This window comes from Lepisosteus oculatus, chromosome 15, assembly GCF_040954835.1.
Source record: "Lepisosteus oculatus isolate fLepOcu1 chromosome 15, fLepOcu1.hap2, whole genome shotgun sequence".
Classification (NCBI taxonomy): Eukaryota; Metazoa; Chordata; class Actinopteri; order Semionotiformes; family Lepisosteidae; genus Lepisosteus; species Lepisosteus oculatus.
In genome coordinates, this window is record NC_090710.1 from 32,842,257 (window position 1) to 32,865,662 (window position 23,406).

Here is a 23,406-nt window from a genome sequence, read left to right on the forward strand (position 1 = left end):
GGAAGAGGTCCTGGCCAAATTTCCCATTGGCTCTTACCAAAAAGGCCTGCTTATAATCCCCATCTTGAACTGGCTTCATCACTCTGTTCTCCTCCCCACTGAGAGCTGGTGTGTGGAGAGCGGACTGGCGCATCATCCAGGCGGGGCTTCACACAGGTGGGGGTGGAGGGGATCCCCATTACCAGCAAAGCGCTTTGAGTGAAGTGTCCAGAAAAGCGCTATGTAAGCGTAAGCAATTATTATTATAAATAGCCTCACTGCCTTGTGGGGGGGGGCTTGGGAAAGTTAAAGGCTAAGGGAGTGAACCCCGGATTGGAGCCCCAAAGGCGGTTGGTCCTACTGTTAGTCATCCTTCCGGCAGCTCCTGCAGCTGAGTTAATGCCAAAGGTCAAGCTTTGCACTCCTTCAGACCACACTGACGAGGCCGAGAGGGGGCCTCTGCCAACTGGGCAACCCAGGGTCTCCATACGCTTTGCCCAGGCTTGCACCCTGGAGAGGAGCCTATAGCTACCTGAGCAGCCAAGGGTAAGCATTCTTTCCACAAATGAAGTATGTCCCATTAGGTGTGACATCTGAGGGTAAAGGAAGGCTCAAGTTGATCCCACCTATATCCATAGAATAGGACAGCACTGTCTCGCTCACCTTAACAGCTGCTTATCAGCCTAATAGAAGGTGGCCTTGAACTGTGACTATAGCGGAGAGCTTAATTGGCACTAAAGTCAGTGATATGGAAACCTTCAGCTGTCATAACCTCCCCAAGAGGGGCTGTACAGTTAGTTCCATTCTGATCCATTTGAGCTACACTCAGACTAAAAGCAGAACTCTTTACCCATTCCAATGGTAAATCCCTCCCATATCTTGGTATAGCAATACAAACCCAACATGAGCTCTGATTATTGTTTGTGGCTGATAGATATGACAACACCAAGAAGGTATTGATTCCATATTCCCCATTATTAGAGTAACACTCCTTATGCTTAACAGGCACACTGTCAGCCCCCCCTCAGGAAGCCCAACAGACAGAAATGGTAACAACATCATTATTTCTGTTCAACAGAAACACATTCGACATGTGGATCCAGCTATCTAATCCTGTCACTCGGATGGCAGAGCTGGTAGTCAGTAGCACTTGACATGGTCCCTCCCAGGGGTTGCAACATCTGGCAGGGTATCTTCTTCACTCACACCCACTTGCGGGTGGCAGGTATCAGGTCATCTTCCCTTTTTACTGGAGGTCCACAAGCGTCCAGCACCTCTTCACGACCCCTGTGCAATGCTTCAATTAACAATTTACAATACTGTAATAGAGAATCAGTTAGCAAACTCAATGATCCATTAGCCAAATTTGGCCCTCCGGGAAGTTTCATTGGTTGTCCCATGATGATCTCAAATGGGCTCAGTCCCACAGTTCTGTTTGATCCAGCCCACAAGCTACACAGGCTGCCTTCGCATCAGTACTCTGAAGACAGCAGTCCCAGACCTGCACGAGTGTTTTACAATCTACATCAGAGCCATGGACACCTTTGCCAGGAAAAAGAGGAAAAGTCCAGACTGGTACGAAGCTGGATTTGCTGAGAATTTTGGGGTGTGATTTTTACCCCCCCACCTGGTGAGCTCATAGAAAAGACATTTCATTGACAGCAACTACTGCTGTATGCTGTATTGTTGTGCATTTGATAAATGCTTGATAGGCTGCTTGTGTCAGTCAGCCTTGACCTTAGGCATAAATATGTGCTAAATAAGCACAATCTCCCTGTTAATTTACACTTGTGTGACTGGATCATGCTGATTATAGAATCAGACATTTACTTTCTTTTGAGACAAGGAATTATGTTTTTCACTCCTTTGAAATTGAACATCAATACATTTTGTAAAGTGGTGATGAAAATTGCATACAACATTCCATTATAGTAACTGTGTACAGCATTGTACATGATACACTGAGAGACAGTAACAATATGACAGATGACCTCTGTACAAAATGATAAATGTTGCATCTTTAACGCCCTGCAGTACTGAAAGTCAAGTGAGCAGCTGCGTCCTGTGAAAAGAGAAGAAAAACACCATGTTGCAGCTGCGGAGCCTCTTTCAGTTTCACACCTGAAGAAGGCTCCACAGCTGGAACGTTGTGTTTCTTTTCTTCTCTTTTTAGCACCGAATAAACCTTTACTTGTTCCATTACAGAAAGTCTACAGTTATAAAATTAACTGATTTAAATACAACTTCTTAGGCTTTTTTGTTGCTTTTCGTCGCTTCGTATTATGAACAGTAAAATAGTGTAAAATCCTAATTGCTATCGTGTTGATTCTTCTGGTTCAGCACCACATATCCCAGAGTTAGAATCCTGACCTGTTGAAATATTTCACTCCTGTCTGCTTCATGTTTCACTCACTGTCGGCCCAGTCTTTTTATTGCTTTTCTGTTTTTACTGTGTTTACAGTATCCCTCCTTGCAAATGTAGATCCATGTTTACTGTACCCAAGAATAATGTTATAATCTAGATAATCCTTGAATTTAAATCTAAAAGGTATTTTCACACATCCAGATTAACAAATAATAATAATTGTTTACAGTTATATAGCGCTTTTCTGGACACTCCACTCAAAGCGCTTTACAGGTATTGGGGATCCCCTCCACCACCACCAGTGTGCAGCCCCACCTGGATGATGCGCCAGAACACTCACCACACACCAGCTCTCAGTGGGGAGGAGAGCAGAGTGATGAAGCCAGTTCATAGATAGGGATTATTAGGAGGCCATGATTGGTAAGGGCCAATTGGAAATTTGGCCAGGACACCAGGGTAACACCCCTACTCTTTTTGAGAAGCACCCTGGGATTTTTAATGACCACAGAGAGTCAGGACCTTGGTTTTACATCTCACCCGAGACGGGGCCTGTTTACAGTATAGTGTCCCCGTCACTATACTGGAGGATTAGGACCCACACGGACCGCAGGGTGAGCGCCCCCTGCTGGTCCCACTAACACCTCTTCCAGCAGCAACCTTAGTTTTTCCCAGGAGGTCTCCCGTCCAGTGTCCTGGTGTTGCTGATAATTAATATGGGATAATCCGGTAAAAAGACAACTCTGTGAAACCAATATTATATATCCAGAAGTTTACAAGAAATGGAAATAATATTTCATACAATTAGGTTGAACTGGCATATAATCAGGATAAGAAATGTTAAAAAAGTTCAATTGTACCACCAGATACTTTTTATTATTCATGTCTTAAAGCAAGGAAGCTTTAAACTATTTAAATTCGAGTAGGTACGGTATAGAAATTCAACGTGAGTTGACTCTAAAACGAAAGAACGTACCAGGGAATTTTCCATCTTGTTATTTCCTGCTATTCGACTTTCTGGTAATTCCCTCGACACGCCTGTTTATACACGATGGTAGCTCTGTGCCATGCAGTGTCCCTGTTGCGCAACGAACGAGAGACCATTTCGACCGCATTGAAGTAATCTCAAAACCCAATGCGTCTGAACACAAATCCAAAACGAAATGTGTAATTATTAAAAATAACGTAAAATATTTTAAGGAACAGAACTAACGTCATGTTTCCTTTTCCTGTTATAATAGCTCTTTGCTTGATTTGAATGAACGGTAGGATACTTTATTCTAATCGAAACTACAGGAGCCATGGTCCTGAAAATAACCGGTGAAACAGCAAAATAAACTTTCGCTTTCAATTTGACTATTCTCTACCACATTATTCAGAATACAAACTACATTGATCTCAATTGACATTAAGAAAATTGATTAAACTTCCAGAAATTTGATTTGGCAAGCCAAAATACGTTTGGAAGAAAAACATTTATAGATGGAAATTAAAATTTGCCCAGAGCAGCTTCATTTTTCTTCTCCTGATGTCATACCAGAATTTTAGTGGAGCATTCACTACAGTTATTACGGTAAGAAGTAAAATCAGGATTCCGAAGTCCGTTCATATCTGTGAAGAGCTGAGGGAACCAGAGACGAAAACATGGAGAAACCCTGTTTTCTTATTGCATTGTTTGTTCTGCTCACGAACCTCACTACTGGTAAGTTTGGTATGAAGTTTATTTTACACTATGTGATGTTTTAATTTTTCAAGTTAAATTAATGTTTAGACAGCATTTAAATGAACAGACATAGAGACATTACCTCGATACTGTATATCTAATGGAAAGATTGCTGAACGTGATGACCAAACGCAAAATGTGTCATTATCCTTGCAAAATATGAGTTATATCTTATGTCAAATGTAACATGTTCTATATCAATGTATATTTATTTGGTTTGTTATGTTATCAGATATGCTATATATAGTTGGACGATTCACTTGTGAATGATAAATTGTGATTTTTATTCCTCTTCCTCAAACATTGTGAGTTAGCGTATTGCGGTGCAGGAGCAAACTGACTCAACTAACCTGCTTGGTGTTAGATCGACCAGTGACCAGATGAGAAATTTTCCACAGCAGTGCAAATGGTGAATGTGATTCCTCTTTCCCAGCCTCTCTGGATTTTCATTAGTACTCTACCCTTCTACACAGAAATCTGTCCTTTGAAAAAATGAAACAACAGTAATGTGAATACTAATACTAATGTGACCAATAGTGATGTGAATTCCACAGTTATTTATTCATGGCAGATTCAGCTCTGTTCTGCCCCTGCCAGGATTCGATCAAAGTCCAATCAAGGAGTACAGACTGTACACAGCCCCACTCCCTAAAGAGCAGCTAACTCCTGCTCACCAGAAGACTGGGTCTTCTGCAGCAGGAGAATCACACACTGGGTTTCTAGTAACATCACTTCTGTAAGATGTGCACTGTCACTGAGCACTGTTACACATATCTGACACAGCTGAGGTTCGGGTGACCTAAAGTAACACAGAATACACAGGTGAGTGAACAAGCCTGATGGTCCAATGTGCCTTTCAAATTCCAGTGGAATTTGCCATGCACTATAACAGGTGCACAGTAAATAACCTCTGTTATATACAGGTTATAATGATCACATCACAGTGAATAAAGCATTTTTCTTCTTTTGTTAGTAATCTCACTAGCTACAACTAAAATATAGTGAAAAACACATTTAATCGGGTGAAATGAAATGAAGTTAATTATAAATTATAAAAATGTTAAAGAAATGCACTTAATTCAAGTCTAATTCCAATATTGTCATATTTTTCACTTTAGGCCAGTTGGAGCTGCGCTTTGGATTATTAAATGGAACCATAAAATTAAGTCCTGCCATTACTGGAAAATTGACAGATATTACCTGGAAGTTTTCAGAAGACAAGATTGCTGAGTTTGACAGTTCTGGTACAACGATTTATGGAAGGTTCAAAACCAGAACCTTATTGAACGAGGAAAATGGAAGCATTACGATTGAGAAGCTCAGCCTACAGGACAGTGGAAAGTACACAGTAGAGGTGGTCCAAGATGGCAGAATTAAATCCTTTGAGTATCAAGTGAAAGTCTTCAGTGAGTAGCCATTATTTCAGAATTAAGATTACAATTTATCCAATGCAACATCTACAGAAGTCAGTCTTTCTAAATGTCCGACATATTCTCTGCATGTCAGATGTTCTTAGTGGTATATGGTGTTATTTAACAGAAGCCTGGGAAATCGTCAGTTGTCACAGTACGTTGCACATCCACTCCTCCATGTGTAGTTGCTGCTTACATCTTTTCCAGCACCCATTTCTTCGCTGGGACCTTACATTTGTCTCGTTTCCACTAACTAGGACTAGCTAGCACCTTCTCACCTCTTCCTGAACAGGCTGCTCTGTGAACTGAAGTTCCTTACTGAAAACAACTGGCTCTGTGCTTACTAAGCCATCTGCTTAGGTTCCCCCTTTCCCTTCCCTTCTCTCGGGCCAAACCCTGGTCAGTCTGCTTTACCTCAATCCCCCTTTCTCTCCGTTTCTGACTAAGACTCCAGACTCCAACTCACCTCGTCTACAGCCTCTGGATATATTTGTTGTTTTGCCTTCTCTCCTTTTATCAATCCTTCTTTTCACTGTTGCCACAAGACCACCCTAGTCACTGTTCCCCACTCTGCCTAATCATAGTAATGTTAAAGGTAAGTGTATGGTGTCTGTTATGACCTTTGAAGTGATTCCTTTTCCTATGTAGGTTTGACTTTTCAATCATAGAACCAAATGGTAATGAAATAGAGGGATAGCATTATTATATTTTACAGCACCAGATCAAATTCATATTTACATGTTCATATTTAATTTCTCTCTCAAAGAGTGACCCCACTTGTTTTCCTACAATTTTAGGTTCGGTAACACAACCAGCGGTAACCTGCACTGCGAACAGCTCTGCTGCAGTTCTGCGCTGTGCTGGGGACACAAGCCCCAGTACTGAGTACAGATGGGAAGTGTCTGGAGCTTCTCCGCAGGTCCTTGCAGGGAAAGAGCTGCAGATCAGCAGAGAGGAGAGCGAGGGCCGGGTGTACAGGTGTATCTCCAGCAACCCTGTGAGCGAGAGAAGCAGCGAGGACTTTTCTGCTGAGCACTGCTTTAAACCCGGTATTGTAACTAGGGGTTTCACACTCAATGAATGACCAGTACAACAGTAAAGTTATGTGTTTAGGTTCATAGCATATTGTTATTTGTTATTTGTTATTTGTTATAATATGTCTTCTGTCAATTCTTTAGATTTTAGCCTAAGACCCTGTCCCTGTGATTAATCTATTCATCAGCTATGTGGCTGGTTTTCAGTTTAGTTTTTCTTTATCATAGTTTTTTATCTTTACTGTTACAGATGTGTTTTTAATATAACTTCAGCATATTGTGATGAATACCATTCTAGTTCATGGTTGATAGATTAATCTTATGTGTTAACTGTCATAAAATTTCTGGTCCTGATACATGGGGTTTATAATGGCAAATTGATTGACTGGTCATTTTCTATCCCATGATTTAGAATTAAAATGTATAAGTATGTGTTTTATATGATCTAGGGACTTTTGAGGTATAAGGGAAGCTTAATTTGATTTTATTGAGAAAAAAATATGTACCTTTACTTTCTATGAATTTTAATGCATTTCTGTCTTTTTTTAGGTGATGCTGGAAATGGAAATCTGATTTCTATTGTAATTGGAATTCTTTCTGTGATCCTCATTTTAATACTTTTGGGTATTTTATTTTGGAAATTTTACTCCAAGAGACATCAAACAGGTGGGCTACTCTTTTTATGAGAAAGCACAAATTAATTTCGTTCTTCCACATGTTTAGAATCCAGCAGCACGGTAGTCTGCATTGCTGCCTCACAGATATGGGGCCCTGGGTTCAACTGCAGACCTGGGGGGCTGTCTGTGTGGAGTCTGCATGTTCTCTCCATGTTCGCGGGGGTTAATTGGCTTCTGAGAAAATTGGCCCAGGTGTTTTTGCATGTTTGTGCTCGGGTGTCTTTCTTGCGATGCCCTGGCATCCTGTCATCCTGTTCTGCCTTGTGCTTACCAGGATAGGCCCCTGGTAAAAGTAAAAGGTTAAAGTGAAATAAAGGGGAATTTAAATTTAAAGGGAATTTAAAGGGGAATTTTGTCCATTGTGTGTGAATGTCTAAATTGAAATAGTTTTGCTTTTTTCAGGAAACTGTATTTTCTCTTATATGTAGACAATACATTTTGTATATTTCAATTTTAATTTTTTTAATTCTGATATTTGGTTGTTTTTTTCAGGTCGGAGAGACCAGAGTATTGAGTCTCAAAGTCTGATGAGACACAACACAGACAAAAGGCTGGACAATCAGGAGATGCACAAGAAGCAGGAAAGTCCAAACCTGCAGGTGGACAGTAAGAAGATGGACAACAAGCAGGAAATACTGAAGCCGCTGGTGGACAGTCAAGAAGCAGGACAGTCCAAAGCCGCAGGTGGACAGTATGAAGATTTACAAAAAGCAGGACAGTCCGAAGCCCCAGGTGGATGGTCAGAAGACAGACAAGAAGCAGGAAAGAATGAAGTCGCAGGTGGACAGTCAGGAGATGGAGAAGAAGCAGGAGAGTCCAAATCCTCAGGTGGACAGTCAAGAGATGGACAAGAAGCAGGAAAGTCTGAGGCTGCAGGTGGAGAGTCAAGAGATGGAGAAGAAGCAGGAGAGTCCAAATCCTCAGGTGGACAGTCAGGAGATGGACAAGAAGCAGGAAAGTCTGAGGCCGCAGGTGGAGAGTCAGGAGATGGAGAAGAAGCAGGAGAGTCCAAATCTTCAGGTGGACAGTCAGGAGACAGACAAGAAGCAGGAAAGTCTGAGGCCACAGGTGGAGAGTCAGGAGATGGAGAAGAAGCAGGAGAGTCCAAATCTTCAGGTGGACAGTCAGGAGACAGACAAGAAGCAGGAAAGTCTGAGGGCGCAGGTGGACAGTCAGGAGATGGAGAAGAAACAGGAGAGTCCAAATCCTCAGGTGGACAGTCAGGAGATGGACAAGAAGCAGGAAAGTCTGAGGCCGCAGGTGGAGAGTCAGGAGATGGAGAAGAAGCAGGAGAGTCCAAATCTTCAGGTGGACAGTCAGGAGACAGACAAGAAGCAGGAAAGTCTGAGGCCACAGGTGGAGAGTCAGGAGATGGAGAAGAAGCAGGAGAGTCCAAATCTTCAGGTGGACAGTCAGGAGACAGACAAGAAGCAGGAAAGTCTGAGGGCGCAGGTGGACAGTCAGGAGATGGAGAAGAAACAGGAGAGTCCAAATCCTCAGGTGGACAGTCAGGAGATGGACAAGAAGCAGGAAAGTCTGAGGCCGCAGGTGGAGAGTCAGGAGATGGAGAAGAAGCAGGAGAGTCCAAATTCTCAGGTGGACAGTCAGGAGATGGACAAGAAGCAGGAAAGACTGAAGTCGCAGGTGGACAGTCAGGAGACAGACAAGAAGTAGGAAAGTCTGAGGCCGCAGGTGGACAGTCAGGAGACAGACAAGAAGCAGGAAAGTCTGAGGCCGCAGGTGGTGAGTCAGGAGATGGAGAAGAAGCAGGAGAGTCCAAATCCTCAGGTGGACAGTCAGGAGATGGACAAGAAGCAGGAAAGACTGAAGTCGCAGGTGGACAGTCAGGAGACAGACAAGAAGTAGGAAAGTCTGAGGCCGCAGGTGGACAGTCAGGAGACAGACAAGAAGCAGGAAAGTCTGAGGCCACAGGTGGAGAGTCCGGAGATGGAGAAGAAGCAGGAGAGTCCAAATCTTCAGGTGGACAGTCAGGAGACAGACAAGAAGCAGGAAAGTCTGAGGCCACAGGTGGAGAGTCAGGAGATGGACAAGAAGCAGGAAAGACTGAAGTCGCAGGTGGACAGTCAGGAGACAGACAAGAAGCAGGAAAGTCTGAGGCCACAGGTGGAGAGTCCGGAGATGGAGAAGAAGCAGGAGAGTCCAAATCTTCAGGTGGACAGTCAGGAGACAGACAAGAAGCAGGAAAGTCTGAGGGCGCAGGTGGACAGTCAGGAGATGGACAAGAAGCAGGAAAGACTGAAGTCGCAGGTGGACAGTCAGGAGACAGACAAGAAGTAGGAAAGTCTGAGGCCGCAGGTGGACAGTCAGGAGATGGAGAAGAAGCAGGAGAGTCCAAATTCTCAGGTGGACAGTCAGGAGATGGACAAGAAGCAGGAAAGACTGAAGTCGCAGGTGGACAGTCAGGAGACAGACAAGAAGTAGGAAAGTCTGAGGCCGCAGGTGGACAGTCAGGAGACAGACAAGAAGCAGGAAAGTCTGAGGCCGCAGGTGGAGAGTCAGGAGATGGAGAAGAAGCAGGAGAGTCCAAATCTTCAGGTGGACAGTCAGGAGACAGACAAGAAGCAGGAAAGTCTGAGGCCACAGGTGGAGAGTCAGGAGATGGAGAAGAAGCAGGAGAGTCCAAATCTTCAGGTGGACAGTCAGGAGACAGACAAGAAGCAGGAAAGTCTGAGGGCGCAGGTGGACAGTCAGGAGATGGAGAAAAAACAGGAGAGTCCAAATCCTCAGGTGGACAGTCAGGAGATAGACAAGAAGAAGGAAAGACTGAAGTCGCAGGTGGACAGTCAGGAGATGGAGATGAAGCAGGAGAGTCCAAATCCTCAGGTGGACAGTCAGGAGACCAACGAGAAGCAGGACAGTCTGAAGCCGGAGGTGGACAGTCAGGAGACGGACAAAAAGCAGGAGAGTCCTAAGTCGGAGGTGGACAGTCAGGAGACAGACAACAAGCAGGAAAGTCTGAGGCCGCAGGTGGACAGTCAGGAAATGGAGAAGAAGCAGGACAGAGTTAAGCCGCAGGTGGACAATCAGGAAACAGACAAGAGGCAGGACAGTCCGAAGCCACATGTGGACAGTCAGGACATGGACAACAAGCTGGAACTTACGACTCCGCGAGTGGACAGTCAGGAGACCAACGAGAAGCAGGACAGTCTGAAGCTGCAGGTGGTCAGTCAAGAGACGACAAGAAGCAGGAAAGACTGAAGTCGCAGGTGGACAGTCAGGACACGGACAAGAAGGAGGACATCCAGAAGCCGCAGGTGGACAATCGGGAGACGGACAAGAAGCAGGAAAGCAATTAGCATTGCTGCCTTGCAATCCTGAGTCCCTTTTCATCCCTGGGATGACACCTGTGTGGTTCTTACGTTCTCCCTGTGGTTTTGTGTGTTTCCGTCCTCTAGGTGCTCTGGTTTCTTTGCACAGCCCACAGACATTCTGGTAGGTTACTGGTTTCTGAGAAAAAATGGTCCTCCAAACTTCTCCCAGGCTGCACCCCTGGAATTGCTAACTGCTGCACACTGTGCTGCCCATCATGAAAACCATTCTCATTTAATTTTTTTCCTAATGGTTAAGACACACATTACCTGCAGATCTTTTGATTGATGTGTTTTGTACTTCCATATCACTAGACTACATCCTATGTCATCACTAACTATGTCTATAAAGCTGATCAACACATTTGTCTTCTCCCAAATTGACTACTATATTGCTCTACTCGCTGGGGTTTCTAAATCCACATTGAACAAACTCCAGTATGTCCAAATTTCAGCAGCCAGAATCCTGACTAGGTCTAGTGCAAGTGATCACAATACCCCTATCCTGGAATCCTTGCACTGGCTTCCTGTCAAGTTTCGTATCAACTTCAAAATCCTCATGCTCACCTATAAGGCTCTGCATGGCTTGGCACCTCAGTACCTGTCTGAGTTACTATCACCCTACTCCCCAGTTCGCAACCTCTGCTCTTCTAATTCTGCCCTCCTGTCTGTCCCCCAAGCCCCTCTACACTCTGTGGGTGACAGGGCCTTCTCCTGTTGCACCCCCAAGCTCTGGAACTCTCTCCCCAAGGATATCAAAGAGTCACCTTCTCTAAACTCCTTCAAATCCAGACTCAAAACCCTCTTCTTTAGAAGAGCCTTTACTGAACTGGTTCTGTTCTTTACCCCTCTGCTCCTACTGTATTTAGCACCACCATCTACTGTCTCCTCTAACTGTGTATACTCATCGTGCATCTTGTGTATTTTTTATTGTTGTTGTCATTCTGTAAAGCACTTTGAGAATCCACCATTAAAGGTGCTATATAAAATAAAGTTTTTTATTATTATTCCTGGGTGATTTTCTGGGTTGCTCTTGGCAGCATGGCTGGTCTTGGTTAGAGTCACTGTGGTCTTGAATATTTTTCATTTCCAGACTCTGTCTAACCATGAAAGGATTGAATACAAACTGTTTAGAAATGGTTTAATAACCCTATCCAGAATGCAAAATTCAACTGCTCTTGTGTTCCCACTTACCCAAACTTCCAAAAATGCACATTTCAGTCAGAACTGCCAAAATTCAGTCTTTTCTTACTCGTCACCCATTTATTTAACCAGTTAATCTTAATCACCCCAATTCAAATTCAATTTACTTTCTATTAAATAATGCTCTTGCTTATTTAAGAAAACATTTGTGTAAATTAAGCAAAGGTATCATGGTAGGCAATTATAATTTACATAATTATATTGAGGATATACAAACTCTTTCTCAGCACTGTACACAATTTAAAAATTACTCTGACATAAGGAGAAAAGGTGAGCAAGAAAATGCCCGTTGCCACAAGAGCTTCTGTATGGAAAGGGGGTATGCCGAGTTTTAGTGAGGAAAGCCTGTTTGCAGTTCCCAGCTTTGTTGCCCTATTCTAAATGTTTGACATAATAAAGCATGTAAACATCAACTGGTCCAAAATGATCCAAAGGAGGCCAAATAGTTAACTCAGATTAAACAGTCACGATTACATCAATAAACCAGACATTCATCCATTTTCTAATGCTTCTTCCAATTCAGGGTTACAGTGAGATTTGCAGCCTATCCCAGCAAGCAACGGGCTCAAGGCAGGATACACCCAGGACAGGACGCCAATCCACCCCAGGGCAGACACACAGAAAAACACAGACGCACTCAGTCATACCAGGGCCAATTTTTCCCAGAAGCTAATAACCTACCAGAATGCTTTGGACTGTGGGAGGAAACCCACACAAACGCACACAGGTAGCACATCAGGTGTGAGCCCAAGGTTCCAACACTCCACGACACCGTGCCACCATGGTGGCTTACTTACTGACTATCTGGAGTAAGTCTGTTTAGGGCAGGGGTGCTCAACCAGTCGATCGATCAATGTTGATCGAAAAAAAACAGTCGATGTTTGGCAAAAAAAAAATATTTTATTTGACTATTTTTTTTGATAGCCTAAAAATTCATTCAGATCTATGCATGTAATGTCATACATTTGACTGCCCATGTGTGTGTTTAACCCCCATTGAATGTGCTTTTAAAGTCTCTTCCCTGAGTGTTGGCTGACACAGAAAAAAAAAGCTACAGGAGCTCTGTAAATAGTGTTGTGAGTGCTACCCAAGAACGGTCTCTTCATTATTGCCGCACGAATCTCACATTCGCCTCAGTGCATAGTGGAGCGAAACAGACTGGCCGAGACAAATTCGCCAGCAGCTTGATAAGTTCGACAGTTACGAGAGAAAATGATGAAGCAAAGAGACCCAAATCTTACCGTTACCACAAGGAATGGGAAGATGATTATTTTTTTGTACTTTCGCATTTTTAATGACTTTTTCTTCAGACCAGAATATTTTGTAGGTTTAATTCAAATCTACAATGCTAGTGTCTACGTGAAAAAGGGAAATACAGAACAACATTTTAAAACTGCACACAAAACATATGTTTTGGACTTTCAACACTAAAAGTGAGTTACGGAAAAGAAAAGTGGAAAAATTAAAATCTCAACTAGCAGCAGACGGTTTTCACGAGGCCTGGTGCGTTGACAATAACCCCCCCCTCAACGTCAGCAAAACCAAAGAGCTGGTCACTGATTTTAGAGACCACACCCCTCTTCACATCAATGGGGAGGCTGTAGAGATGGTAAGCAGTTTCCAGTTCCGGGGTACATTCATTACTAACGATTTAACGTGGTCCTAGCATGGAACTGGAGCTACAGTACAAAGAAGGCTTACTTCCTCAGACAGTGGACAAATGTTGGTCTGTCTTCAAATATTCTTACTACTGAAGGATTGTATTTTATGTTTTGTATAACATACTGTAGCTGTAACCAGAGAACCGTTAACCTGTAGCCTACACAAAATTGCTTATATCTCACAGGATTCAATAAAACCAGGTTTATGATGAGTACCTGTTTCTTCTATAGTGATGTAGTGCTCAGAAAACTCTTGCTGACCCCGAGGCTCTGTGGTGGGATGAGCTCTATGGGCTGTGACCTGTGCATGATGGAAAAAGGGGTTCAGGCTGACCTCTATCCCAAGACCCTAACCTAAGGCCAGAGCGGTCTACTTGTATCAGATCTGCAGATGATTAATAGTGGTAACCAGTGGGACCTTCACATTGTTAATGTGTTGAAAGGAATATATAACAGCTATTTCCTGTACAGCTCCTTACACCCCACACATACTAAAAATCCTCTCCCCTTTTCCACAGTTCATCAGGCTCCGAAAAACCTTGCAGTGACAACGTGGACTTCCATAACCAAGCCCTCAAAATGCACTCTTTTTTCATCAACAGAGGACACCCCACCCATGTTATCGACAGGGCCCTCTCCAGAGCCAAAAACAGCCCTCAGATCTACCACCCTAACACCCTTTCTGTCCCCAGGACCATTAACAACAACTTTCCCATCCTACAGGATGATCCCTCCATTGGTACTCTTTTTTCTGACCACCCCATCATCTCATATCACCAGCCACCTAATCTGCATAACCTTGTTCACAGCTCCCTTGACCGCCCTCAACAACCATCCACACCAGGCACTTTCCCCTGCAACACCACTCGCTGCATCACCTGCAAATATATATCTAATACCACAGTAGTTTAGGTGGGTATCTGCATCAGCATGCGTAGTCTGCAAAGGAACAAGTAATAGGTTTCCATGCTGAAAGAGAAGACAGAAAACACAACATTTCAGCTGTGAAGCCTTCTTCAGGTGTGAGAGAGACAGGGCAGACATTCTGTGCTATAGAGCAAAACAGGACCTCATTTCACGTGAAGTAAAAATCAGCTCCTTCAGGTAGATGTCAGTCCACTTTGAAGAGTAAATGTTTTAATGCCTGTAGAAGAAAGACCAAGTATATGCTGATGAAATGGTAAAACCTGCTGTAAAATTGTCATGTGAACGTCCTGTTTCAGTTAGGTGTCCCAGAAGTTAAATCATGCCAAATAAATTGGTGCTTGTGTAAAATACCCCAGTATTATATAGTCAAGGCACTGTACATACTACATATTGAAGGTGAGCCCTTGTGACATTTAGGAGGAAATATAGTCTATTTGCCATCATTATGCTTAAATTCTTATGTTTTCATCTTTTGCTTTTCTACGCGTTTGCACTTTTGTGTCGGGATGTAAATCCAAGATTGTGCAAACTTTCCTTTTCTTTTCTTCTCTTTTTAGCACCGAATAAACCTTTACTTGTTCCATTACAGAAAGTCTACAGTTATAAAATTAACTGATTTAAATACAACTTCTTAGGCTTTTTTGTTGCTTTTCGTCGCTTCGTATTATGAACAGTAAAATAGTGTAAAATCCTAATTGCTATCGTGTTGATTCTTCTGGTTCAGCACCACATATCCCAGAGTTAGAATCCTGACCTGTTGAAATATTTCACTCCTGTCTGCTTCATGCTTCACTCACTGTCGGCCCAGTCTTTTTATTGCTTTTCTGTTTTTACTGTGTTTACAGTATCCCTCCTTGCAAATGTAGATCCATGTTTACTGTACCCAAGAATAATGTTATAAGCTAGATAATCCTTGAATTTAAATCTAAAAGGTATTTTCACACTATAATAATAATAATTGTTTACAGTTATATAGCGCTTTTCTGGACACTCCACTCAAAGCGCTTTACAGGTAATGGGGATGTTACGATCCCTGCCTCTCGGCAACGGAGGAGGCAGAAGTAGGTGTAGCCCCTATCCATCAGTTCACCTATCAGTTTTCCCATTCACCACCACACCCCCGTCTCATCCTACTTAAACACCTGTCCTTCCCTACCTCGTTGCTCAGTATTGGTTTTCCCTATCGAGCTTCCTGGTTGCGCTTCTTCTACTCTGTGTTTGTCTTGGATTTCGGCTTACGGTTTTTCCCTTTGGACTTCGGCTTTTCGGACCTCGACTTGGATTGGTACTTTCGCTCTGTCTTGAATAACTGGCTACCTCTGGATTCTCGGATTGCTCTACGGACTACGACTTCGGATCACACTTCGGCTTCGGTACACGTTCCCTTTCGGATACCTTGCTCCCCCTGGACTCTCGGCTCGTTCCTACGATTACGGTTTACTTTCGGTTTACGACTTGGCTTTGTTCGCTCCTGCAAGTGGGTTCACTCACTAGTTCGGTCCCTATTACCGAACTCGTAACAGAATACTGAGCCATTTAACATGGACCCAGCGGAGCAACAGGAGATTCGCACGGCTTTGAATCAGCACGGACAAGCCTTACTCCAGCTCCAGGCTTCTGTCCAACAGATCTCAGCGCACCTGTCTGCAATGCCGCTCATCGGCAATCTAGGAAGCAACGCTGGAGCTGCCGCTGCGGCTCCGCCCCCGCCAGCTGCTACACCTGCCCCTCGGCCTCTTCCACTAACTCCACCTGACAGGTTTGACGGCAACCCTACGAAATGTCGGGGTTTCTTAGCACAGTGTGCGCTGGTTTTCAGGCTCCATCCGGAAACCTTTTTTTCTCCTCAGGACAAGATCGCCTTCATAGTTTCACTGCTAACCGGCCGCGCTTTGGAATGGGCTACTGCTCTGCTTGATCACGAGGCTCCTGAAATTCAGGATTATGATCTCTTTTTAGGAAAATTTAAGGGGTTTTTTTGTGATCCTGTAGTTGGTCAAGACACTGCCTTCCGCCTCTCCTCCATCCGCCAGGGCTGCCGGTCTGTACAAGACTATGCTATAGATTTTCAAGTAGCAGCAGCGGAGACTCACTGGAACAACGAGGTCCTAATTTTTTTTTTCCGTCAAGGACTCAGTGAAGAAATAAAGGATCGTCTGGTAAATATGCCGCATTTGGGCAGTACCTTGGAAGAAGTAATTTCACGAGTATTGGAATTGGATATCAGAATTCGTCAAAGGAGTGCTGAAAGATCTCGGACCTCAATATTAAAGGCTCCTCGGCTTTCTCCTATCAGATCTTTCGACTCAGATCAACCTAGGGAAGTAGCCCGAACCCAGTTAACTCCGGAAGAACGAGAGAGGTGCCAACGAGAGGGTCGCTGCATGTACTGTGGGAAATTAGGACACTTTAAAGCGGCCTGCCCTGCCTCATACTCGTCCTTGAGGCGCAGCCCCCCTTCTCAAGTTCCTAAGGTGAGTGAGATTTCTCAATCCCCTCAGTTTTCCTCTGGATTTTTTATTCGTTCTACACTATTCTGGGGTACTGAAAGGAGACCTCTTCTAGCTTTTATAGACTCAGGGGCGGCAGGAAACTTTATTGATGCCTCCATCGCTCAAACTTTGAAATTACCTTTGACCCCGGTGACTACACCACTTCGTGTTCAATCGATTGACGGCTCCCCCGTATCTCCAGGACTCATTAGATGGCAAACTGAAATTATAAGTTTGCAGATTGGCGCCACCCATGTGGAAGACATCTGGTTTTATCTCCTTGAGACCCCAACACATCCTCTGGTGTTGGGCTTTCCTTGGCTACAACAGCATGACCCTAACATTTCTTGGTCCCGAAAAGAAATTTTAGCTTGGGGACCCAGATGTATTAAAGACTGCTGTCGTCTACCAGTACGAATTGCACTCACGGCGACATCCCCTTCAGGGGTTCCTACCATACCCCCTCAATATTCCGATCTACAGGAAGCCTTTGATGAGCAGGAGGCCTTGACCCTCCCACCTCATCGACCTTATGATTGTGCCATTGACCTTCTGCCAGGTACTATCCCTCCTAAAGGTCGTATTTTTCCGCTCTCCAGTTCTGAGTCTGAGGCCCTGAAAGTCTACATACAGGATTCTCTGAAAGCTGGACTTATACGTCCATCCACTTCACCAGCATGTGCCAGTTTTTTTTTCGTGGAAAAGAAGGATGGTGGGCTTCGTCCCTGCATCGACTATCGTGGTCTCAATGAGATCACAATCAAGAATCGGTACCCTTTGCCTCTAATTCCAGCAGCACTTGAGTCGGTGCATGGAGCCAAAGTCTTCACCAAACTGGATTTACGAGGGGCCTATAATCTAATCCGCATTCGGGAAGGGGACGAGTGGAAGACGGCCTTTATGACTACCCATGGACATTACGAATATTTGGTCATGCCCTTTGGTTTGGTTAATGCCCCAGCGGTGTTTCAGTCTTTTATTAATGACATCTTTCGTGATCTACTACAAAGATTTGTCTTGGTCTATCTAGATGACATTCTAATTTTTTCTGATTCCTTCCAGGATCATGTTCTCCACGTCAGAGAAGTACTCTCCCGGCTCATCAAGAATAAACTGTATGTCAAACTGGAGAAGTGTACCTTCCATGCTTCAAGGATTCATTTTTTAGGTTATGTCATCTCTCCAGAGGGTGTGGAAATGGATTCGAGTAAAGTCTCGGCGATTACTGATTGGCCCACACCCAAGAACCTCAAACACATTCAACGATTTCTCGGCTTTGCTAATTTTTACAGGAAGTTTATTCGAAACTTCAGCTCGGTGGTCACTCCCATAACCTCCTTGACCCGTAAAAGACCAAGACAAGGCAAATGGACCCCTCAAGCCGAAGAAGCATTTCAGCGTCTGAAACACCTGTTCACAACAGCCCCCATCCTAAAACACCCTGATCCAACTTTGCCTTTTGTAGTCGAAGTGGACGCCTCTGGCCATGGTGTGGGGGCTGTTCTCTCTCAGCGTCATGGAGAAAAACAGATTCTTCACCCCTGCGCCTTCTTCTCCAAGAAGTTATCCCCTGCCCAAATGAACTATGACGTGGGTAACCGTGAGCTCTTGGCCATTAAGCTGGCATTGGAGGAATGGAGGCACTGGTTAGAGGGTGCTCATCACCCTTTTTTGATTTACACGGATCACAAAAACCTGGAGTACCTGCAGTCGGCCAAACGTCTTTGTCCTCGCCAGGCTAGGTGGTCCCTTTTTTTTTCCAGGTTTAATTTTTTGATCACCTATACTCCAGGTTCTAAGAACGTCAAAGCAGACGCCCTCTCGCGGATCCATGACCCCCCTGAGGCCGAATTGACCCCAGAACCCATCATTCCATCTGGTAAGTTCCTGGCTGCGGTAAGATGGGACATTGAGGTGATTGTCCGACGAGCCTTGGTTGGGCAGAAGGTACCTCCTCAGTGTCCTCAGGACAAGTTATTTGTCTCTCATCCCGTCCGATCGGCAGTTTTACAATGGGGTCATGACTCCCGCTTCGCTGGACACCCTGGAGTCCACCGTACCTTGGATTTCATCTCCAGAGACTTCTGGTGGCCAACTATGGCTAAGGATACCAAGGAGTATGTCCAGGCCTGCGCTATCTGTTCCCAAATGAAGTCTTCCCGAATGAAGGCAGCGGGCCTACTTCAACCCTTACCCATCCCGGATCGTCCTTAGACCCACCTCTCAGTAGATTTTGTTACTGACCTTCCACCCAGCCATGGACACACAACTATTATGGTAGTGGTAGACCGTTTCTCTAAATCTGCTCATTTTATTCCCCTACCATCTTTACCTACAGCTCGAGAACTAGCAGAATTTTTTGTACAACATATCTTCCGATTGCATGGCATCCCTAAGGATATTGTTTCAGATAGGGGCCCTCAGTTTGTCTCCCGGTTTTGGAGGACCTTCTGTAAGTCACTGGGCGCCTCAGTCTCACTTACCTCAGCTTACCACCCTCAGGCCAACGGTCAGACAGAACGCATAAATCAGGAACTGCTGACCCATTTACGGACTTATATCTCCTCTACCCATGATAATTGGGTGTCCTTGCTCCCATGGGCTGAGTATGCACACAACTCATTGTATACTACTTCTACTGGCATGTCTCCATTTAAGTGTGCCTTAGGTTATCAGCCTCCTCTGATCCCTGACTCCCACCCCAACACAGAGGTCCCTTCGGTTCAGGACTATATCTCTAACCTGAAGACCTTCTGGAGGAAGGCCAAAGCCACCCTTCTTCGCAGCTCAGCTCAGCAGAAAAAGGTAACTGATCGGCGCCGCCGGATCCCACCCAGACTTCGACGCGGTCAGTTTGTTTGGTTATCCACTCGTAACCTTCCTCTTAAGCAACCTTCTGGCAAGCTTGCTCCCAGGTACATTGGTCCTTTTCGTGTCCTCGCCCAGATTACCCCTGTAACTTACAGACTGGCCTTGCCTCCTACCCTTCGGATCCATCCTACCTTCCATGTTTCCCTCCTTAAACCCTTTCACAGATCCACCCTGTCTAAACCACAACAAAAACCCCCACCGCCTCGAGTGATTGATGGACTCCCTGCTTACACGGTCAATAAAATCCTGGATTCCCGATGGTCTCGTGGAGCCCTACAATATCTCGTCGATTGGGAAGGCTACGGTCCGGAGGAGCACTCTTGGGTTTCGGAGAAGGATATTCTGGACCCCAATCTCATCAAAGACTTCCACCTTAACTTCCCGGATCGTCCCGTTAGGGCGTCAGGAGCCGCCCGTAGAGGGGGGGGTAATGTTACGATCCCTGCCTCTCGGCAACGGAGGAGGCAGAAGTAGGTGTAGCCCCTATCCATCAGTTCACCTATCAGTTTTCCCATTCACCACCACACCCCCGTCTCATCCTACTTAAACACCTGTCCTTCCCTACCTCGTTGCTCAGTATTGGTTTTCCCTATCGAGCTTCCTGGTTGCGCTTCTTCTACTCTGTGTTTGTCTTGGATTTCGGCTTACGGTTTTTCCCTTTGGACTTCAGCTTTTCGGATCTCGACTTGGATTGGTACTTTCGCTCTGTCTTGAATAACTGGCTACCTCTGGATTCTCGGATTGCTCTACGGACTACGACTTCGGATCACACTTCGGCTTCGGTACACGTTCCCTTTCGGATACCTTGCTTCCCCTGGACTCTCGGCTCGTTCCTACGATTACGGTTTACTTTCGGTTTACGACTTGGCTTTGTTCGCTCCTGCAAGTGGGTTCACTCACTAGTTCGGTCCCTATTACCGAACTCGTAACAGGGGACTCCCCTCCACCACCACCACCAATGTGCAGCCCCACCTGGATGATGCGACGGCAGCCATAGTGCGCCAGAACGCTCAACACACACCAGCTCTCAGTGGGGAGGAGAGCAGAGTGATGAAGCCAGTTCATAGATAGGGATTTTTAGGAGGCCATGATTGGTAAGGGCCAATGGGAAATTTGGCCAGGACACCAGGGTAACACCCCTACTCTTTTCGAGAAGCACCCTGGGATTTTTAATGACCACAGAGAGTCAGGACCTTGGTTTTACATCTCATCCGAGACGGGGCCTGTTTACAGTATAGTGTCCCCGTTACCTGTAAAGCGCTTTGAGTGGAGTGTCCAGAAAAAGCGCTATATAAGTGTAAGCAATTATTATTATTATTATTATTATTAGTATTATTAGGACCCACACAGACCGCAGGGTGAGCGCCCCCTGCGTGTCCCACTAACACCTCTTCCAGCAGCAACCTTAGTTTTTCCCAGGAGGTCTCCCGTCCAGTGTCCTGGTGTTGCTGATAATTAATATGGGATAATCCGGTAAAAAGAAAACTCTGTAAAACCAATATTATATGGTCAATCTAACACCAAGCAGGTTAGTTGAGTCAGTTTGCTCCTGCACCGCAATACGCTAACTCACAATTTATCCAGAAGTTTACAAGAAATGGAAATAATATTTCATACAATTAGGTTGAACTGACATATAATCAGGATAAGAAATGTTAAAAAAGTTCCATTGTACCACCAGATACTTTTTATTATTCATGTCTTGATGCAAGGAAGCTTTAAACTATTTAAATTCGAGTAGGTACGGTATAGAAATTCAACGTGAGTTGACTCTAAAACGAAAGAACGTACCAGGGAATTTTCAATCTTGCTATTCGACTTTCTGGTAATTCCCCCGACACGCCTGTTTATACACGATGGTAGCTCTGTGCCATGCAGTGTCCCTGTTGCGCAACGAACGAGAGACCATTTCGACCGCATTAAAGTAATCTGAAAAACCGCTGCGTCTGAACACAAATCCAAAACGAAATGTGTAATTCTTAAAAATAACGTAAAATATTTTAAGGAACAGAACTAACGTCATGTTTCCTTTTCCTGTTATAATAGCTCTTTGCTTGATTTGAATGAACAGTAGGATACTTTATTCTAATCGAAACTACAGGAGCCATGATCCTGAAAATAACTAGAGACAGCAAAATAAACTTTCGCTTTCAATTTGACTATTCTCTACCACATTATTCAGAATACAAACTACATTGATCTCAATTGACATTAAGAAAATTGATTAAACTTCCAGAAATTTGATTTGGCAAGCCAAAATACGTTTGGAAGAAAAACATTTATAGATGGAAATTAAAATTTGCCCAGAGCAGCTTCATTTTTCTTCTCCTGATGTCATACCAGAATTTTAGTGGAACATTCACTGCAGTTATTATATATATATATGTCTTTGTTGTAAATGTGTGTAACATGTCTGTAGATTTTATTTTACTTCTATTTTTTGTTTTGTTCTATGTTAATTTTATTATTTTTATTTGCTTTGGCAACACTGATTAACCCATCGGTCATGCTAATAAAGCACCTTGAATTGAATTGAATTATTACGGTAGAAAATCAGGATTCCGAAGTCCGTTCTGATCTGTGAAGGGCTGAGGGAACCAGAGACGAAAACATGGAGAAACCCTGTTTTCTTATTGCATTGTTTGTTCTGCTCACGAACCTCACTACTGGTAAGTTTGGTATGAAGTTTATTTTACACTATGTGATGTTTTAATTTTTTAAGTTAAATTAATGTTTAGACAGCATTTAAATGAACAGACATAGAGACTGTATATCTAATGGAAAGATTGCTGAACGTGATGACCAAACGCAAAATGTGTCATTATCCTTGCAAAATATGAGTTATATTTTATGTCCAATGCAACATGTTCTATATCAATGTATGTTTATTTGGTTTATTATGTTATCAGATATGCTATATATAGTTGGACGATTCACTTGTGAATGATAAATTGTGATTTTTATTCCTCTTCCTCAAACATTGTGAGTTAGCGTATTGCGGTGCAGGAGCAAACTGACTCAACTAACCTGCTTGGTGTTAGATTGACCAGTGACCAGATGAGAAATTTTCCACAGCAGTGCAAATGGTGAATGTGATTCCTCTTTCCCAGCCTCTCTGGATTTTCATTAGTACTCTACCCTTCTACACAGAAATCTGTCCTTTGAAAAAATGAAACAACAGTAATGTGAATACTAATACTAATGTGACCAATAGTGATGTGAATTCCACAGTTATTTATTCATGGCAGATTCAGCTCTGTTCTGCCCCTGCCAGGATTCAATCACAGTCCAATCAAGGAGTACAGACTGTACACAGCCCCACTCCCTAAAGAGCAGCTAACTCCAGCTCACCAGAAGACTGGGTCTTCTACAGCAGGAGAATCACACACTGGGTTTCTAGTAACATCACTTCTGTAAGATGTGCACTGTCACTGAGCACTGTTACACACATCTGACACAAGTGAGGTTCGGGTGACCTAAAGTAACACAGAATACACAGGTGAGTGAACAAGCCTGATGGTCCAATGTGCCTTTCAAATTCCAGTGGAATTTGCCATGCACTATAACAGGTGCACGGCAAATAACCTCTGTTATATACAGGTTATAATGATCACATCACAGTGAATAAAGCATTTTTCTTCTTTTGTTAGTAATCTCATTAGCTACAACTAAAATATAGTGAAAAACACATTTAAATGGGTGAAATGAAATGAAGTAAATTATAAATGATAAAAAT

At 43.9% G+C, this 23,406-nt stretch overlaps 3 protein-coding genes across 7 annotated transcripts in view; all 3 read left to right on the forward strand.

Annotated features, from left to right (window-relative positions):
* The first annotated feature begins 7,792 nt into the window (after positions 1 to 7,792).
* Positions 7,793 to 8,945, forward strand: LOC138223146 (uncharacterized). The gene is made up of 2 exons (XM_069179038.1): positions 7,793 to 8,639; positions 8,784 to 8,945. The coding sequence occupies exons 1-2, from the start codon at positions 7,881 to 7,883 to the stop codon at positions 8,859 to 8,861; spliced, it is 837 nt and encodes a 278-aa protein (XP_069035139.1). The 5' UTR covers positions 7,793 to 7,880; the 3' UTR covers positions 8,862 to 8,945.
* Positions 8,946 to 9,050: 105 nt separating this feature from the next.
* Positions 9,051 to 11,509, forward strand: LOC138223145 (uncharacterized protein DDB_G0290301-like). Its single transcript, XM_069179037.1, has 3 exons — positions 9,051 to 9,455; positions 9,504 to 9,599; positions 9,744 to 11,509. The coding sequence occupies exons 1-3, from the start codon at positions 9,135 to 9,137 to the stop codon at positions 10,404 to 10,406; spliced, it is 1,080 nt and encodes a 359-aa protein (XP_069035138.1). The 5' UTR covers positions 9,051 to 9,134; the 3' UTR covers positions 10,407 to 11,509.
* Positions 11,510 to 22,190: 10,681 nt separating this feature from the next.
* LOC107079508 (uncharacterized protein DDB_G0290301-like) overlaps positions 22,191 to 23,406 on the forward strand; it is a 38,464-nt gene continuing 37,248 nt past the window's right edge. For 2 of the 5 annotated variants that reach the window (XM_069179175.1, XM_069179174.1), the window contains exon 1: positions 22,192 to 22,339. In XM_069179175.1, the coding sequence (XP_069035276.1) occupies positions 22,282 to 22,339 (58 nt within the window). In that variant the 5' untranslated portion in view covers positions 22,192 to 22,281. Of the gene's footprint in view, positions 22,340 to 23,406 lie in introns of all 5 variants that reach the window. The other 3 variants (XM_069179172.1, XM_069179173.1, XM_069179177.1) reach the window with 3 other exon arrangements.

What these genes read in the sequence shown, in the direction of transcription:
- LOC138223146 (XM_069179038.1), top strand. Translation starts at nt 7,881, where the DNA reads ATGAAGATTTACAAAAAGCAGGACAGTCCGAAGCCCCAGGTGGATGGT. An exon ending in AGGAAAGTCTGAGGGCGCAG is followed by an intron (nt 8,640 to 8,783) that starts GTGGACAGTCAG and finishes CCAAATTCTCAG; the next exon opens with GTGGACAGTCAGGAGATGGA.
- LOC138223145 (XM_069179037.1), top strand. Translation starts at nt 9,135, where the DNA reads ATGGAGAAGAAGCAGGAGAGTCCAAATCTTCAGGTGGACAGTCAGGAG. An exon ending in AGGAAAGACTGAAGTCGCAG is followed by an intron (nt 9,456 to 9,503) that starts GTGGACAGTCAG and finishes CTGAGGCCGCAG; the next exon opens with GTGGACAGTCAGGAGATGGA. An exon ending in AGGAAAGACTGAAGTCGCAG is followed by an intron (nt 9,600 to 9,743) that starts GTGGACAGTCAG and finishes CCAAATCTTCAG; the next exon opens with GTGGACAGTCAGGAGACAGA.